The 19183-nt window shown below is 38.1% G+C and overlaps 1 protein-coding gene across 1 annotated transcript in view; it reads left to right on the top strand.

Annotated features, from left to right (window-relative positions):
- The first annotated feature begins 1759 nt into the window (after positions 1 to 1759).
- Positions 1760 to 19183, top strand: part of mtnr1bb (melatonin receptor 1Bb) — a 54425-nt gene continuing 37001 nt past the window's right edge. The window contains exons 1-2 of the mRNA XM_066650698.1: positions 1760 to 2144; positions 2962 to 3206. Of these exons, the coding sequence (XP_066506795.1) occupies positions 3008 to 3206 (199 nt within the window). The 5' untranslated portion in view covers positions 1760 to 2144; positions 2962 to 3007. The remainder of the gene's footprint in view (positions 2145 to 2961; positions 3207 to 19183) is intronic.

Below are 19183 nucleotides of genomic sequence, written 5' to 3'. Positions count from 1 at the left end.
AAAAAAACAAACAAACAAACAAAAACAAGGTGTGTACATCATTGTGTGTGTGTGTGGGCGAGATATAAAAGACAAGGGGAGAGAGAACTAGAGTGACTGAATGAGAGGGGCAGAAAGACGGCGTAGAGCATGAGGGACTCAACTAGAGAGGGAAAGAATAAATAGAGAAAAAGAGAAATAGGTGTGGAAAACAGATAATGTTTCAGAGATACATAGGGAGAAAGAGAAAAATTGAGAAAGTGATCGAGGGATAAACAGAAGGAGTGAGAGAAGACAAAGAACAGATAGTGAGAGGAAGAGAGAATGAGAGAGACTTTGTTAAAAATTCAGAATGTTGTATATGCAGTCATTGCATTCCCCTTAAAGGAGACTCAGAGTTGCACAATGTAGATCATTTATTTTGAAAAAAGAAAAAAACATACCTCAAAAATAGTGTCCTCCAGCTGCTGTGAGTCGCACTGTAAATCTGTGTATTAACATCATGTGAACAGTCTCAAAAGAGAATTTCCAGCTCGATGGGCTGTGTTACATTAGTGGGAACATGGCTCACTGTGCAGATGTGTACAGAACTACAAATTGTGAATGGAAGGAAAGAAAGTGAAGGAAATTGCTGAATACGAAGCATTACGAATCAATTCATGAGCAAGTCAAGGATGGCAAGAAGCGAGTGCGTGTAGGTATTGTTTCAAAAATAAGTCCTGATTTTGCTTTTGAGTTAATTTTTTCCACAATATAGAAGACATTTCTATCACACAGTTCTGACCAAGTTCTCTTTGAATAATCCTTCATTGTGAACACACACATGCACACACACTCACCACATAAATGCACTTGGGGAAAGGGAATGCAGCTCAACTGAGGTCACAAAATGTTCTTCAGCATGTCTTTTGCAATTACCTGTTTTCCAAAGAGGACACCAATTCCCCAAATTTGTAAAGCTTCGAAAGCAATCAGCTTTATAGAAGAATTCTGTATTTTTGCATACTTTTGCCATTATTCCTATTAACATTGAGGAAGATTTGCTCACTTCTAGAGAAACTGAAGTGAAAGAAGCTTATCTCTGGAGCTTGTAATGGTCATGATGATTAGTTCTGAGTCACAAACAGTGAATGGAATGGAGTCATAAACAAAAAAGAACTTTTCAGAAAATTAGAAAAAGATTCATCATTACAAAATAATTTCAGGTGCTCCATGACTAGCTTTTCATGTACAGCAGACTATAGAATGTGTCATTTTATGCTTTTCTTTGGAGTTTATACCATCTAATGCATCTACCCACGATAGCTAATTCAATAATTATAAGCGGTGTCTATTGGATATGTGAGATACGGTTTGATTTGCCTTAAAATGTTCTTTAGGGCAGTTCTCAAATTTTATCAACATGATATAAACAATGTTGTAAAGCTCGTTCTGGATATGAAATATGAAATGTGTATTTTTCGTAATTCGACACAACCCAGGTTTTTCACCACCGCTGTAAAGAAAGTTTGGCAACAACAGAGCATTTTCAACTCTACATGTGTTGGCTTGCGTGTCACCAACAGAAAAATGAAGGGATAATACGATGGAGTTGTCCTCTAAGTTTACCTCAGCGTGGTTTGTCTGGAGCCCACTTCTACTCACTCTCGCGCCACGCTAGTCGATCTGCGCATGCTCTGATTGGTCGGCGCTCTCAGCGCACAGCCAATCGCGATCCACACTGAGTTGCAGCCTCTACTTAAAAAACACAAACATGAAGAGCTCAAGCACAACCGAGCAACGATGGAGCAGCGCGCGCTCCCGCGCAGCTGACACGAGCGGCACACACAAGCGCGCACACGCAGCCGCTCACTTACTTTCGGCAGTTACAGCGGACACGCGCGCGCGAGCTCCGTCCGGTTGAGTTTCTGAGGGGACGAGTGGAGCTCAACTGGAGACGCGCGAGGCACGAACATACTTTAACTCCCCGCCAAACGGAGGCGAACGTCGGTTACAGCGAGGAGGACGACAACCGGGCGTCTTATTTTAACATTTAAAGGGTTTCACGATTCATGTAGACATTTTTCTTGTTTTGGTCTCTCGGCTACGACTCTCCCCCCTTTGTTTCTCTTTTAAAACCCGTTCAGGGACTTTGGAAACGATGAAGCCAAAAGACTTCCTCCAATGTAAGTGTAGCCTAAGGCTCTGAGGTAAATACTCAGGGAATATTTGAATATTTGGGGTATGTAATGCTGTTTCAGGACACGCTTTTAATTTATGTGTTTAATATTTTGGAGGAATTAAAATGTAAAATATAAAATAATACTCAACTGTACTACAGATTTTGCTTTATTATTTCCATCATTTAAATTACGTGTGTGAACCAATTAGGCAGACATGTCTTATCTGTTAATGACGTGGGCAGCAAGGTGGCACAAAAGGGTTTCAAGGTCCTAGGTCCGATCCTCACTTCCAGTCATTGTCTGTGAGGACTGTAGTAAACTGTCCACAGGTGTAAGTGTGTGCCCTGTAAAGACTCGTGCTCTGCTCAGCATTTAATCCTGTCATGTGCCCAGTGATTTACACTAGTGTCTGAACCCACTGCAATTATGGCCCTGATGATAAATATATATGTTATAAATATTAAAATAAATGTAGAGAATGTACAATCGTTTTCACATTGTAAAATCCTCAAAACCTATTACTGGGCCTGAAGCATCCAAAATGTGCATTTTTATTCATTGTAAAAATTATTACATGCTGTAATCACATTTTAGGTTTTCTGAAGTACAGTTAGTACATCAACAGTTGGTAAAATCTAAATCTGAACCTTGCTCTGTTTTTATTTTTAGACTCATGCTAATACAATATAATTTTATATTATTGTGTATGACAAATGACAACTAGCCTTTATTGCAATTACTGTATTTTTACAACTTCCTTTATTACAGGTTTAAGAGAGTAATTAAATGACTTGATTCTCCTTCTATTTTCCTCCTGCAGTTGCTGTGAATGACTCTCTGTCCCTGAGACCTGAGCTGTAGTCCTGATGTCCGAAGAGGTCGTGTCCGTGGTGAGGAACCGCACGGATCCGGGACACGTGGGCCGGGCGCTGGGCTCGAGTGCTCGACCGGCCTGGGCCATCGCCGTGCTGGCTAGTGTGCTCATCTTCACCACTGTGGTAGATGTGCTGGGCAACCTGCTGGTCATCATCTCTGTGTTCCGCAACCGCAAACTGAGGAACGCAGGTCAGCATCATTTTAACTGAGTTTCTTCTGGTTTGTGTAAACACTGCTAGAGTTTTTAGGATATATTTAAAACAGCTAGAACTGTTAGAGTTGACTGGCAAAAACATGGCTACATTTATGAAAGCTTATTATATCCAGATAATGTAGGGAAAGTGTCATTCCTGAATTTTCAGAGACATTACGAATATAATAACGATGAATAGGGTTAGAGCTTTCTGAGTTCTTTCTTAGCCTTTTTTGGGAGTGAAATACTCTGGATTTGAGATTAGAGAGGCTGTAGTATTGGTTATTGTACAAATGTCATTTCTGGAAAACACTAGTAGCTAAAGTATATGACGCCATGAATTGCCTTGTACCCTGAGGACTATATTTAGAAAAAAAAATAGGCAAATTGAAATTTAGCAAAGCATGTAATTAATATATTGCCCCTTTTGTCATCATTTACATGGATTCAATTATAGCTTCAAATATTGGAAACACTAAACTGAGTGCTACAAAAGCTCTCAGTGTAATTGCTTCATATACAATAGTTTTGAAAATTTAATGAAAAGACCATTTCTCAGTGCCATTCTGTTTCTCATTGCACTAACAGTTTCCAACTGTGTTAGACTTCTAAATTCAAGCATAGTGGAAGTTTTGAGTTCTTAGTCAGAGCCTTCTTAGATATTTGTATGCTGAATATGAACAAATTTTGCTTGATTGAAGTGGCATGATCCTGATCGTTGTGGCTTTGAATGTAGTGTTTTATACTATAAAAGACACACCGATTTGTTTCTTGTCTAATGCTGATATTAATATTTGCCAGAATTTCCCAGCATATCAAAATATATTGGTTTGGAATTTTGGTCAGAGTCTAAACGCCTGCCTTTTGCTGATGTTTTGAGCAAATGTTTTGCAAATACATCTGTATCCTCACACATCACTTGATGTGCATGAAAACACAAGAGGTTTACACCCTGACTAAAATTTCAGACCAATTTATGCTGGGCATTTGTGATCTGGCAAATATTAACATCAGTAATCCTTAACATCACTTGATATGTATGACTACACAAGTTTAGTAAGATTATTCTGCTCAAAGGATGGGCAAATACATCAGTCTACTGACAGTGGTTTAAAACATTCAAAATGTCTGCAGTCACCACTTTATCTCTCTGACTGTAAACTGCAAAGTGAAGGCTGCTGTAAGACAAGCAGGATTTTATCCTCTTTACCCAGAAACACAGAGAAAACACCAATATCGGCATATCTTTGCATAAACAAATAGATTAACATCAGTTAGAATGAATAAGTTGATATTGAATATGCTGAATGTGGAATGATTTTGAATAAGTATCCCACTCTACCTGAATCTAAAGTCAGTGATTGCTAAACCGAGCCTCGTGGCTTAAACCCTCAGAGGTTCCTGGCTGTTGCCAGCTTGGTGTGTCTCTTGTGAATGAAAGTGTGTGGCGATGTGTGTAAGGAGGCACGCGTTCGAGTAGCCACCGCTCACGTGCAACTGAACAGGAGCGTTGTGAATGAATTATGCAGCGCCTGAATTAACTCTCAGCCTCATTAGCCAGAAGCTTATGCTTTTTTAATGTGGCAGAGCGGGATTTGCTCCTGGCTTGAAAAGAGCTCACAATTAAAACTTGCCAGCTAATTTGGATGCTACGAGATGAGTAAGGCGCTTTGTTCACAGTTGTTGATGCGCCTTTTAATGGCATTTTTTCTCTGCTTGTGTGAAAGAAATCAATACACGCAAGTCGTTTTAAAGGTTGCTTTGTGGATAAAATTAATGTGAGATCACATAGCTCACGCAGCATGCTTGGAAACATTTTACAAAGTGAAGGCATGTGATAGTACAGAGGTGAAATGGAAAAATTAACATGCGGCTGGAACTCTTGCTACTTTTTTATTAGAAAACCACAAAGCAGTTGTATCTTGAGACTAACAAAGATCTGGGTGATATGATTAGATATTTATATTTGGATCATTTTTGTGAATAAATGCTGTTTATCCTGTCATGCCTGTATTTTTGTGCTCAAAAAAGGCCATAAATATCTTCAGTTCAATATTTGTACTGTAAAAAGTACTAAAATATTATTCCATTAACATGATATGTTCTTAAAAGTAATTTAAGAATGTATACTGCAGGGCATGCTGTGTTGGGTGGTAAATATTCTTTATAGTATTAGCTATTTCTTTCTTCTTTTGAGGCAGCTGGTTAGCGCTATCACACAGCTCCAGTAGGTTGTAGTAGGCTCAATATGTGTGAGTAATTTGGTGTCTGTGTGGGAGTAGTCTCAGCCACAGAGGCTCCACCCACAAGTTGAGTGTCTGATATTTTCATTGTGTTAAATTGGCTTCACTGTTAGCATTCGGCCAGAAGCATTCTGATTGGCTATCAGCGTCATGCCAAAATAGCAGCCTTCTGATTGGTCCTTTTGCGTGTCAGTCAGATCTCTTTTCCTACTAAAGTAAGTGGTTTTTGGCCACGTTAAATGAAAAAATGTACCAGACTCTCCCTAGAGAGTCAGGCAATGTGAGACTAGCGTGGGGGTAACTTGCTGTTAGGTCGTTTGACTGTTTGAAATTGCCCAGAGGAGTGAGCGTTTGAGTGTTCTATGCCCTAGAATGGACAGGCACCCTGTCCAGGCTGTGTTTCTGAGTCCTGAAATAAAAAGAATGAATAAATTAATGAATGAGTTTCTCCCCCTTCGCCATTTCAATATTTTTATGCAGATCAGCCCTACATGCAGATCAGACATATGCTGCGTTATGTACAGAAGAGAGAACTGATCCCTGGTCTCATCAGTAGGGCTGTGGTATTAACAGCTAATAAGTGGTGGGTCCAACAAGTGTTCCACCAATGATTTGGAAAATATCTTATTTTACGTATTTAAATATGAGTGTGGGACTTGGACTCATATGAGTTTACTTCAGATGGTTTCACAGAAATTATAAAAGCTGTGAGTACACAACTGACTATCTGTGTCTACTGTCAGTGCCCCTTAACTATATTCACTAATTATAAGTGATGTCTACAATCATTTGGACATGCATTGTGTGATGTCATGATGTACCAAAAAAAAACTCAGTTAAGGGTAAAGATTTTGAAGTCACGAATGAAAAACATCTTAAACCCATTTTGAAATGTTGTGGGTCTTTTTTTGTATAATTCTAAACTTGAGTGTTATGTGAAACATTCAGCAAAGTTTAAATAAAAAACACAAAACAGAAATATGGTAAATCTCTGCTGTCCTCTGGATTTTTAATGGGCAATCTTAAAAGTGGGTAATGCTTATGTCACTATTACCCTGACCAATCACAAGGATACCATAGCCACACCTCCTCTCTGAGTCAAAGAGCCTGGTGAGCTAAAGCTTAGGAGCCATTAGTAAACGAGTTAGCTATCCAGCTATTCATCAAGCTATGGGGTAAGGGAGTGAAAAACATAAACAGAGCAAACAGAACACAAAACAATACAGATCGAACCTGAATGGATTAAGCCTGAGTACAACAGAGATAGCAGCAACACTTAGTTGGCATGTTTTTAACGGCATATCAGCCTCACAGGACGGGGAAGGCAGACACACTCAGTCGGCAGTACAGCAGAGATAGCAGCCACACTGGGCCGGCGTGTACAGCAAAGTAGCAGCACTGATAAAAGCCACACTCATTCGGCAGTCCAGCAGAGTAGCAGTGGGGGAAAGTATCAATTTGGAGACACTCTGTAAGGTATTCATACCCATAGTTTGGTCATATTTGAGGACAGATTTATCATATTTCTGTTTTGTGTTTTTTATTTAAACTTTGCTGGACATTTCACATAAAACCCAAGTTCAGAATTATACAAAAAATTATGTCAGGCTTTAAGTCCTGTTTTATTTTTTCTCACATAGCTGGCCTTCATTGGAGGAATGGTTTACACTGTTAGTGACATTTGCAGATAACAAAGGCACCTACTCCACATTTGCTAAGCATAACCCTCTGGGGTCGAAGAACGCACCGGCTCGTCAATGACCATTCTAAATGTTTCTATTAATATCTTAGAGATAGCACAGTGCAGAAATACATTTCAAACAGTCTGTGAATGTGCAGAAACTGCTCTTTCAATTGCATGTTATCGCGACTGTATGCGATACTGTACATCCCGAGTTACGAGTCTATGTATAAGCTTAAGACACGCCTCCTCTGCCTCTTACTGTGTCTAACTGGTGGATTCGCTTGTTTATAAGACTGATAAAACTATTTCATTCACCAAAACAATTCATCCACATGAGTAAAGGGATGATTTCATAGGAATGTGGGCAATATGTTATAATACAAGTACTTTAAAGACTAATTTCAGAAAATTGAGTAAATGTCCTTAAACCCCACTGTGTAGTGAAACATTATAAACATGTGTGTTTATTAGAGTGCAATAAAAGATTGAGTCTAGAAATCTATTCCAGCAAAGTAATAGTTTGCACCAGCCCTTTAAATAGTTCAGTTTGTCTCTGTGATGAGGCTGTTTGTGGATCTGCAATTTGTGCATACTGTTGCATCTTATCCTTTTTCATTCCAGCATTCCTCCCTCCCTAAAATGCAGAATGGTGAACATAAAGGACACACAGAAAAGAATGGACACATGAATCATTCCGTTTAAGGGCCTTCTTATGCTCACAAAATACATAAAATAGACTTGTACCCACTGCTGTCTCAGTGGAGAACCTACTTGAGTGATGTAATGACAGCAGAAGTGGCTGTGCATTCAGAAGACGTCAGATCTGACGAGTAGCAGCAGAGGCATGCATGGAATTTGTGAGTTTAGGTGGCTGAATGCAATTAGATATTTAATGCAATTTTAAAGTCTTTCCAGAAGAGTACTGTACAGTAAATATCAATTTTCCATGATGCATTGACACAGATTCATGACTCATATTTTATGTTTACAAAATCTTCCTAGAAAAGCATGACTAATGAAATGGGACTCACTGGAACAACTGCACATGAGCCTAAGGTCACCATTGTGCAATTCAAGCCACTTTCCCTAGAATGATGGCATACCTCCTAGTACCATGAATGAAGTGACATTTGTGATCCAGAAATATTAATCCAGCCTCAGTATCAGATCTCACTGATATCTATGTGACAGAGGAAAAATTCAATAGCCAGTGTTCCCATATTTAGTGTAAAGAATTCCCAGAAAAATTCCCAGAAGAGACTGTTACCGCAGCAAATGTGAGGAAATGAAATCCCCATTAATACCCATGATTATATAAGAGGCCCTGGATGAGCGGGTGCCATATAGTGTGTCAGTCGTGACTGTATCAGTCCAACAAAAAAAATTCTATGCAATTATGTGTATATTAATACTGTAAAATGGAGTTAATGGAACATTTTAATAATTTCTTTGACATTTGAAAGTAAAAGCTATTGCTGTATTATTATGATGTTGACAACTATGCTGGAATTCACTGAGCTGCATTAAATGAAATATTAAACATACCACATTGTGTGTGTGTGTGTGTGTGTGGGTACACCGATCAGCCATAACTATATGCCCACCTCCTTGTTTCTACATTCACTGTGCATTTTTCAGCTCCACTGAACATAAAGGAGCACATTGTATTTCTACAATTAAAGGTCCTTTTTAATCTGTTTCTTTGCATATTTTGTTTCCCTCTTTTCACCTTGTTCAGGGACCACCACAGGACCAAAGCAGAACAGATATGATTTATCTGATTAATCATTCTCAGCCCTGTAGTGACACTGACATGGTGGTGGTGGCATGTTAATGTGTGTTGTGCTGGTACTTGTGAATCAGACACAGCAGTGCCACAGACACAGCAGTGCCATCTTGGGAAAAGCTTGCCATGTGGAGCTAATTTAGTGCCAAAACTTCTCAAATAAACAGAACGTAACATGTAAACATAACATTATTGGCAAACAAACAACATGGTTTACCAATACATGACAATGTAGCACACATAATGTGGTTTAAAAATACAAATCGCATTTTTGGCTGGGAAATAAAGCATGGTTTCCAAAAATATACCCGATACCATCTTGATCTGTATACTTGTAAATCATATTGACATTTGACACAATTTTAACCAGGCACAAATCATGTAGAGATTTTCAGCCAAATCCAAACAGATTTCTGCCATGTAAACACACATAAACCAGGCAGTGCCAATATTAGAGTGATTAGTTATTACGAGAAGTTAGCATGATTAGTCTGGGTTTGTATATTTCTGAAGCAGACAAGAGCGGAGAGATGGACAGCAATGGAAGTATAATCTGTGATCTATAGGATGCACACACAATGTGAGCCTGAGACATAGGTGCTCTACACTGGCCTCTACACTTAATGATGGCTGGCTGATAGAAACACATTAGTGGGAGTGGCCTTAAATAGAGGCTTAAGATACTGGCGAGACACCCCCCCACCCCCGTAAGCACTGAAGAGAAGTGTGAACCATTAGATTACAACTGTCCTCCTGAGAAACTCCTCCAGTCCTAACAGGGCTTTAGAGTCTTAATACACTTGATGGCAATGTTTTTATTGTGGTGAGTGATTTAAATGTATTGCTGATTATGTGGCAGACATGTTTGTTTTTATATAAGCCGAGTTTACAATGCAACAGAAGAAAGCAGAGGGGGTGGGTTATAAATAAATAAAAATATAAAATAAAAATACAAAACTTTATCTTAAATCATACAGACAACAGTTTGAAAATGGAAGTAATTGGTTTCAAGGGACTCGAGTTTTCATTGCATTTAAAGCACATTGCACCTTGTCTGTTTTGGTTTTTGCAGTGCATCAGCTCACTTGACTTCTGTAACAACAGAGAAACAGCCACGTGGCAAGCAGAGCCATGTAAAATATGGTGAGAAAAAGAAAAGATTATATAATTTCAACATAATATGAGCTGTGGGGGAATGGTCTTTGGAAAAAGGGAAAGTGCATATTTTGGATGGAACTATGTTTATAAATTTGTGCCATTTGAACATTATTGTGTTAATGCCGTATTAATGCATTACCTTAACACCTCTAATATATAATTAGGGGTGTTTTCGTGACCTGGTTTTGAGATGTGTCTGAGAGTTTGGAGTGACAGTGGGCTTTGTAAAAGGCCTTTTGTCATTTGCACTTCAGTTTGGAATTCTCCTAAATGCTTGGAGAAGTGCATTCTGCTGTGAGAAATGCATTTAAGCAATAGAAAAAAAAAAAAAAGAATAAATTGAGTGCTGCACACTTGAAAAGAGCTCCTAAAGATGCATTTGCAGGATTGCTGTGAGGGATAGCTTTCATGTGTCAGACAAAAACCTTTTCACTGAATGGTTGTACAAGGGCATCAGAGGATTCTTTCAACAGCACATTATTAAAGGCTTATTAAAGACAGCAATAACAGATCTCTGAGATTTGTAATAGTAGACTTTGAAAGATCTGCACATTTCAGATTTCTTTTTTTCTCTAATTTGTAGTACTACCATCAAGGATTGTGACCTTGTTTTCTTGTGTTAATGAATGTGAAGCAGCTAGAAATCTTTCAGCAACTTATGATGTTTAGTACGTGAAGATAACAATATAAATTTGTATGGAAAAGTTTGGGCAAAGCTTCAATTTCTGTGTGACAAATGCACACTTCCATTACAGAGAACACCCACATCTGAGCATTTGAATTCACAGTTACTGCAGTTAGAGCTGAACTGAATTCTTTAATACTGTAAAAAAGCAAAGAGGCAATGAGACCTGTATAGAGGTTGTAGTATGTTCACTTCAGGGTGGCATTGTGGGTCAACAGGTAACATCAATGTCACAAAGCTCCAGGTTTGAACCCTGCCTCAGGTCATCTTTGAAGAATGTGTTCTCCTTTGTGTGTGTAAGTTTCCTCAGTGTTTCCTTCCACGGTCTAAATACAGACATGGATTGGATATTCAGGTGTCTATAGATGTGAATGTGTGAGTGTCCAGGTTATTTTAAAATGAGGACAGTATTTCAGAAATATGACATGTCTGTTGTAGGGCTGTGTCACATCATATCATTCGCAATAGTATCGTCATCATTTTGTTCCAATTCCAAAAAAAAATCAATAGTGTGATAATAATGATATTCTGACTGGTTTATGTAAGGAAGTCATGCAGTTACCCATAATGTGGCACAACATCTTTACGTTTAGCCACAGTGACAAGTATGGTGAAAAGTGCCTCTGAGGTGGAGGAATTTGCTCCAAAAACTAAAGTGACTTCAGTCGTGTGGAGGTGGTTCAGTTACAATATATCAGCTGTACAATAAACCATGGTATTATGTAAGAAATGAAAGAAGGCTGAAATATCAGAAGGCGGAGACACAACTAATCTGTATTTGTTTTGTTATTTATTGTGAAGATTTAAGGTAATTTTGGTTTAATGGTTTATATTAGCTGTTTCCTGCACTTTGGTTGTGTGGTAGATTTACATGCTATTTTTTAATACATAATCAATCTTGGTAAGTTACTGTTACAAAATAAGCAAATGTCATTTTGTCACTTCCTCTGTGTGTGTGTGTGTATGTATGTATATGTGTGTATATATATATATATATATATATATATATAATATATTTCATTTAATAGTATACCATACATTTTTTGTTTGCAATAGTGTATTTTTAAAATTTATAAAAGTATTTTTCAGTGTTTTCTCATATCGCAAATATTATGGTTATTATCAAAATACCCTGAAATATTGTGATATTATTTTATGGCCATATCACCCCTAGTCTGATGTTTCAGATTTCTGTTCTGTGTCTTTTTGGAGCAAAGGGGTGCTGTGGGAGCTCACTATAGAGTTAAAAATATATATTTTTGTATTTTTATTTTTTTGTATTTGAACCAATTCTGGCTTAAAATAGAGAGGAAGGAAGTGTCTGATTTAAGCCTCAGCTGGGACACATCTGTAATGTGTTAAACCACAAGTGCCTAACTTGCAGTATCTAAACCTTGGTGGACAGTTACATTTCAGAACATTCTTTCACTTATTTTTGAACTTTCGTGTTCCAATCACTGGACTCTTCTTTCTCAGTTTTTATACTGAGTGATACTGGGCTGCACTGACCAAACACTCCAAGAACTCTTCACTCTATATTGTGCTGACAGATACATGGAACCAACTCTCCCACAGACTCCGAACAGCATAAAGCAGTTACAGAAAATGAATGACTTAATGTTCATGTCAGCGAATAAAGAAGCTGTGCAGTAAAAGCAGATTTATGTCCGCTATTGAGGAAGAGTTACCTTATTTTTACTTTGAAAACCAACAAAATGTGTATATTTATCAAGGTTTTCCAAACTTGAGGATAGAAAGATATGCAAGAACACTTTATGTACTCTAGAGTCCTTCAGCACAGAAACAAAGACTAGAGACAGAATGAGAGCTGGCTCATTTTCTGTGAATGTGTAAGTATAAAAACCCCTCGTAGGACCCAATTTACTGCAGGCCGTTAGTACGTCTTTGTAAGCAATTTCAGCATTTTAGGCTACTAAAGGGATGTCATTCCTCTATTAGAGTATTAGGAATTGTGGTTTGAAGTGCAGTGCCCTATGCCTGAAATATATTGCATACTTGAAAATTGAATGATGGAAACTTGTACTAAACAAAATATGTCTCAAAGCCACTACATATTTTTCTGTTCAGAAAATGTACAGGACTTATTAAGTAATTAAAATCTTAGGTGTACAAATTAGTTTTAAAGTGCTTTTGTTCTACTGTTTTCAAAATGTAATTGTTCTCCTGTTCTTTTGTGCTTTTATTCACTACAGCACCAGTGTTTGAAGATTCATTTCAGCCATTGAGAAGCTGCGCTTAGAACCCAAAATTCATAATGTGGGGATGATGTTGACCACAGAAAGACTCCTGACTTTAATGGTCTATTCAAATTAGGAAATGATGAAAAAAAATTACCAGTAGATATGACAGAATAGCCCACCATGTTATTCTGCTTTTAATTTTTATTTCGCATTGCTAAATCACAAGCCTATCCTCCTTTAACATGAAGCGTTATCAGGATGAACATGATGAGAATCCACTGAATCTTCACGCCCCTCCAACATCAGAGCACATTTGGTGCCAATCATATCTTCACTGTTCCAGCCTCGCTCCCACGCACTGTTTATGTGATAATGTGTACAGCGAAATAAGAATTCCAAACACATGTACGTCTTATCACAACACAGCCGTTCATGCATTTGTATCATGAGGCTCTATATGCGATAGGACCAGAGGACACTATCCTACAATGAAATAAATCAGTATATCTGCTATATTCACTATATATTCACCCTATTCCAAGATATGCTGTAGTTACCCAAAGCTATCTCATTCAGTGTCCACACACAAGCAGTGAGTCAAAGGGTGGAAAAAATAATGAAACACCACAAACACTGAGATTGTGTTACTGTAGTTTTGTGATAATGAGAAACATTGTTTTGAGGGGAAAAAGAAGGATAACAAGAGGATCAAGGACAAAGATGGCCTTAATAATTTGAATCCTCAATTACATGTTGAATATATTGTTGTTTGTCAGCAAGAACTTCTACAGATTTGATCTGCAAAGGCTTTTAATAGAAGTTGTATGGAAAATGTCAACAATAAAAAGATATAATAGTGGCTAGAGGAATACATCATACATTTTTTTGCTAGGTATCTTTGTAATCTTGTGTCAGAGCACAACAAACTGCATTAGAATAGGGCAGTCAAAATATATTAATATATTCATTGGTTTTCTTGAAGATATGCACATTTCAATGTTGAAAACATCTATATGTCCCAGGACAATTTGGAACTGATATCACCACAAATGACCACCAGCAAATGAGGGAAGAACATGCCATTACTGAACAAGAAACAAACAAAATAATAATGTATTCTGTTTTTAATTAGTATTGTAGGGAGTTTTGTATACTCTGGGGATATATACAAATAGCTGATAGATTTTTAGTGGTTCTCATACAGAAATAGTGAATATGTTTACGAACTCGTTTTTGCTAATGAGTTAAAAATATATTTTTTAAATTAATTTCATTACTCATTACTTCACTTTTTTTCTTTCTGTTGATGTGTGCTCACATTCAACACATCCACACTCTTTAGCTTATGCTAATGCTATGTGTGGAGATGTGACCCCCCCACAAATAATTAGTCAGTTCCAAGTCATGAGCTTCTACTTTTTTAGAGATAGTTGAAGCCAGCCCAAGACTTCTTTTCAAACAGTTGCTAATGTAACTCAACTGAACTGCTTAGTGTGCTGGAGATGAAAACAAACTGCCCAGATCTGTCATATCAACTTTCAGACACTCTAGTAAACACTGTGAGTAGACAGTTGGGGGTGAGATGGGGATAAACCCATTTAGTGATCAAGGCCAGTTTTGCTGTCTAGGACTCCAGCCCTTAGAGAGCTGAGGCATCACCGGGATCACACACTGATGATAAGGCCCATGCTTAGACCTCCGCTCCATTTGGGAACCCCCATGTGGAGAGACCTTATAGAACTGTCATTCTCAAAGATACAACAGAATAAGCTTATGTACCTCTTTTGACAACCATCTTGCAAGTTGAAACCCGAAGGCTAAGATTCACAATGTGCTTTTCTGGTCCCTAGATAATAAATGCTGAGTGCCCCTTCATGTGGCACCCCTCAACAACTGGATTAAAAGTTACAAAAAAGTGACTCTATGTGTAACAGCTTTACAGTATGTGCTTTGAGCTTGATTTTAGGTCCAGAATGAGAGGCTTCAGTCAATGAGCTACCTGCTGAGCTACTTCTAATGTGGTCCTCCTCTTGTTCTGACAGACTTATAGCTCTAAAATCTCCTCATCTGTCTGCTCCTCTCTCTACAGTTCAGCTATGACTAATCACAGCTTGGCCTGTGTTGAACTCACTGCTGCTTTTCATGATTTAGGATGTAGCCAAATTAATTAACTTGATCAAATAAATGAAAGGAACAAATTAAGAGAACTAAACTAAACTTATGATGCTGATAAACAAAATCATAATTCTGATTTATTATTCCATGTGTGGTGTGTTTACTTGTTCTTTCATTCATTTATTCATTTAGTTTGTCAGTCATTGATTAACTGCTTCATCCTCTTCAGGGTTGTGGTGGGTCAGAAGCCATTGCAGAATCATTGGTCTCAAGGCTGGGAAACATCACACAATCACATCCATACCTATCACAGAGCCAATCAGCCAACCAACACCTGGAGGAAACCCATGCAATCACAAGTGGAACACACTAAACTCCTCACAGATTGTGACCTGAGGTGGGGACTGAACCCAACCATCTTATAGCCCCTCACAGCAAATTCACCAGTGTTAAATCAACAGCATTAGTGTAAAAATGTAACACTTGTCAGCACTCTCAGTGTTAATTTAACACTGGTGAATTTGCTGTGCAGGACCCTAGAGATGTGTGGCAGCAATACTCCATTTTGTGCCAGTGTTCCAGGCCTTTGTGGTTTTATTATTTTCCAATACCTTAAACTCAACAAATATATTGAAATTTTGAACTTATATTTGCATAAAAATAATCAAACTTGTTCCCCGCAGAGGAATTGTTTTTTTCTTAGAAAATCAACAAAACATGGCTAGGCAGATTCCATTTAGTTCTCCCACTGCTGTATTGTGTAGCTGTTTTGCACATTACACTAGGTTGTGTATTTTTGCAAGCCTTGGTTGCAGCTCATTTGAAGATTCCAGTGCTATTATGAATCTGAGAGTAGAGAAGCTCAGAATGCAGATGTGACGTTCCTCATTGCTGGGCAGGGCTGTTCGGCAAGAGCAGTAATCAGTATTGACATTCCTCTTAATACAGTCAATGACAGGCCTGAAGTTACTAACCCAGTCTTTCAAGCAGGGAATATGCATCACAAAGAAAAAAATGATTTCTTAGCAAGTGAAATAACCTCAGATCTTATCAACATATTTAAATGTAAGAATACTTATTTATTTTAAGTCATTTAATCTAAACTCTTAAAAATAAAAAACAGGAGTCACAAATAAGTGGACCGCGGTCCGAGTCTGAATCCAGACGCTGTCCTATCTGAACCTGTAACTGATAAAACAGACACTGTTCAAAATTAAACATTTTTTTTAATCTTTTAATAGTTTAAGTGGTGTGACTATGCTAGTCATTATGTTTCAGGTTCACATGTGTTTCTGCATATTACACATGAGCCCTATCAGATCTGTGCATTATGATGAGTGCTGTGACTTGAATGAGTGACACACAAGGCAGGGCTTCAGACACCCCTGTCCTGGCGCCAGTACAAATAGCGCAAGAGTCCTGAAAAGGGCCCTTTTGGGACACTTTCAGGATGACAGTGTTGTGTGAGGTAAAACCAGAAACTTTAAAAATAGGGGAACGATTACCGGGTGAAATTCTCATAACTATGAAAATGGATTCTGTTTACAGATCAAGTTCTATCCTTCAGCATAAAGAGCCAATCATCTTGCTGTTAACGGATAAAGTCCCGCCCTCTAGGAATAAGAGCCAATCAGATTGGTTATGGAAAAGCAGTAAAGTCAACTGTAACGACAAGACGTTAGGGACTTGATTTATATATGCTTTTTTTTTTTTAATAAATCAATATTTTGTTTGTAAATTTTACTTGAAATGAGAAAACGACATTTTAATTGGAGTATTTGTTATTTATAATATTTATAAATTAATATTTATAAATATGTTGAAATGTAATTTGATTTGACATTCTGTTGTTACCTACATAAACTGTTGCTATAACTACAAGACTACTTCAATATACAGGATATGGAACTGATCACAATGCAAGTTATACATTATGTTCCGGACTTTGGCTTGAGTAAACGTTCTCGAACTGGATCTTAATGAATTTTAATTAATTACCCCTGCCATAGAAGAACCACAGTTGGTTCCACAAAGAACCAACTTTTAAATTAATGCATAAACTTTGCATCAAGTGAAGTTTGTTTAAACCTTTAAAAGGTTCTTGACATTCACACATCACTTTAACAAACATTGTTCTTTACAGAACCAAAAGTAGTTCTCCTGTGGCATTGCTCAAATAACTATAGGGCGCCCCTTTATTTTTAAGGGTGTAGTGAAAGCATCTCATTGAGTTAAATTGCATCCCCATTTAAAATGTTTAAGACATTATGTAGGCTACAATTCAAACTGCAGGTCTTGAAATTTTAAATTGCAATTTTTAGATACATTCACTTTATAGACAAGTTCACTTAAGTACAATTGTCTCGAAATGTCTTAAATAGGACTTTTTTAAATCACAGTTAAGCCCTGATTTGCCTTTTCCAGCAGATTTGTAAGATTGTGGTGATAATCTCTAACAAATTCACAGATGTTGACCTCAAAGATTATCACTGAACCTGTTGATCAGTCACATTTCACTTTTTCTAGCATGATAAAATTGTAAAACATTTTCTGCAGATTTCACTCAGTTGTTGAGATTACTGTGCTCTGTATTATGACAGCTGTTAAATGTAAAATCTCAGGAGTGTTCCTCTTTTTCTAAGAGTGCATATATTATTTTAAAGCTCTTATTATTGCAGTGGTAATACTGAGAGCACGTAATGTTGATTTTAAGTAAGTCTTATTTTGGTTTGCAGTGTACAAAACCAGGTTGGCCTTTTACAAGTGGTGCTTCCATTACCTTGTGTACAGCCTGTAGTAATGAGTGTGAGAGAGTGACATTTACAGAGTGTGACATCTCTGTCTGTGTGCGAGGTTGGCCTGGATTCCACAACCTTAATATGTATCTTGATTAGAGGTGAGCAATATGACTTTTTTTTTTTATTGTGATGAATTATTTCTGAATATGTCACAGTAAACTTTCCTGAGTCTATTGCATATTTCATGGGTGCTTGAAGAAAAGTGATCCTTTATGTTTAATTAAAAAGAGAACTATTTCCTGTTAATGCCCTTCATATTGGATGAGCAGATGTCCACAAATATTGGACCACAAGTAGGTTTATGAGCTGATATTTTTGCACCTTCCTCCAGGTTTGCGTTATAATGCAGTCATAGTGTTCTACATGCCCTTAAAAGGTTTTACACAGCACATAAAACAGCCAGTCAGTAATAGGACCCTTTTTGCTTAGTGTGTCAACGTGTGATCACAGTCAGCCCGTTAGCTGAGTTTGTATTGTCCCTGTGCTGTTGTGTGAATAGTCAGACAGATGTATGGCAGGTAATTCTTTTAAAATCAGCCTCTTACCTTTAGGCTGTACACTGGGTTTTTGATGATACTGCCATTTGGGAAGGTTGATATCAGCATTCCCTTAGATTGTGCTGCTATGTAGGTGTGCGCTTGGAGCTGCAGATTCCCCTGCCAGGCTTTTGTAGGTCTGCGGGGTGTAGGTGTTTGGCACTTCAAAGCCAGCACTGCGTACGCGTTAGGCAAGACCCTCACCTGTCTGTTCAGCTTCAAAGGCAGCCTCCCTGTCTTACATCACCTTTCCTCTGATAGACAAAACCGGCTCTCCTGTCTCGCCAAGTCGCGTTTCGTGCTCACACAGGCACCGATGGCAGCTCATTAGGCTGAAGGAGGAACCCTGCCAGATCCTGTTCCCGCTCCACAGACGCTTTCCTAGCCTTGGCTGCCACTTCCGCCACCCTTCCAGTTGGTACGGCTTATCTTTCTTCATGAGGCATCGAAAAAAAAATATTCCTTCAGCTGCCACCATTACACTGCTGTGTCCAGCATCACTCATAAGCAATAGCAGTCCTGCAGATAGGCACTGAGTGTACTTCAAAGCTACAAAAACCAGCCCAAGGAAAGGAAAATTGCATCCTATTTATTGATGAGTGCTGGTGAGGATCTTGTACATCCATTGAACTACGTTTCTCTTCTATAACTAGGACTGGGACACTAGCCATGAAAAGCTTTATCAGCTGTCCAGTGCAAGAATGAGAATCCCGAACATGAGACAGAAAATTAAAAAGACATTACGCGTATCAGGAGATGATATCAGG

The sequence above is a fragment of the Hoplias malabaricus genome, chromosome 18 (assembly GCF_029633855.1).
Source record: "Hoplias malabaricus isolate fHopMal1 chromosome 18, fHopMal1.hap1, whole genome shotgun sequence".
Lineage (NCBI taxonomy): Eukaryota > Metazoa > Chordata > Actinopteri > Characiformes > Erythrinidae > Hoplias > Hoplias malabaricus.
This window is presented reverse-complemented; position numbering and strand designations above follow the sequence as displayed.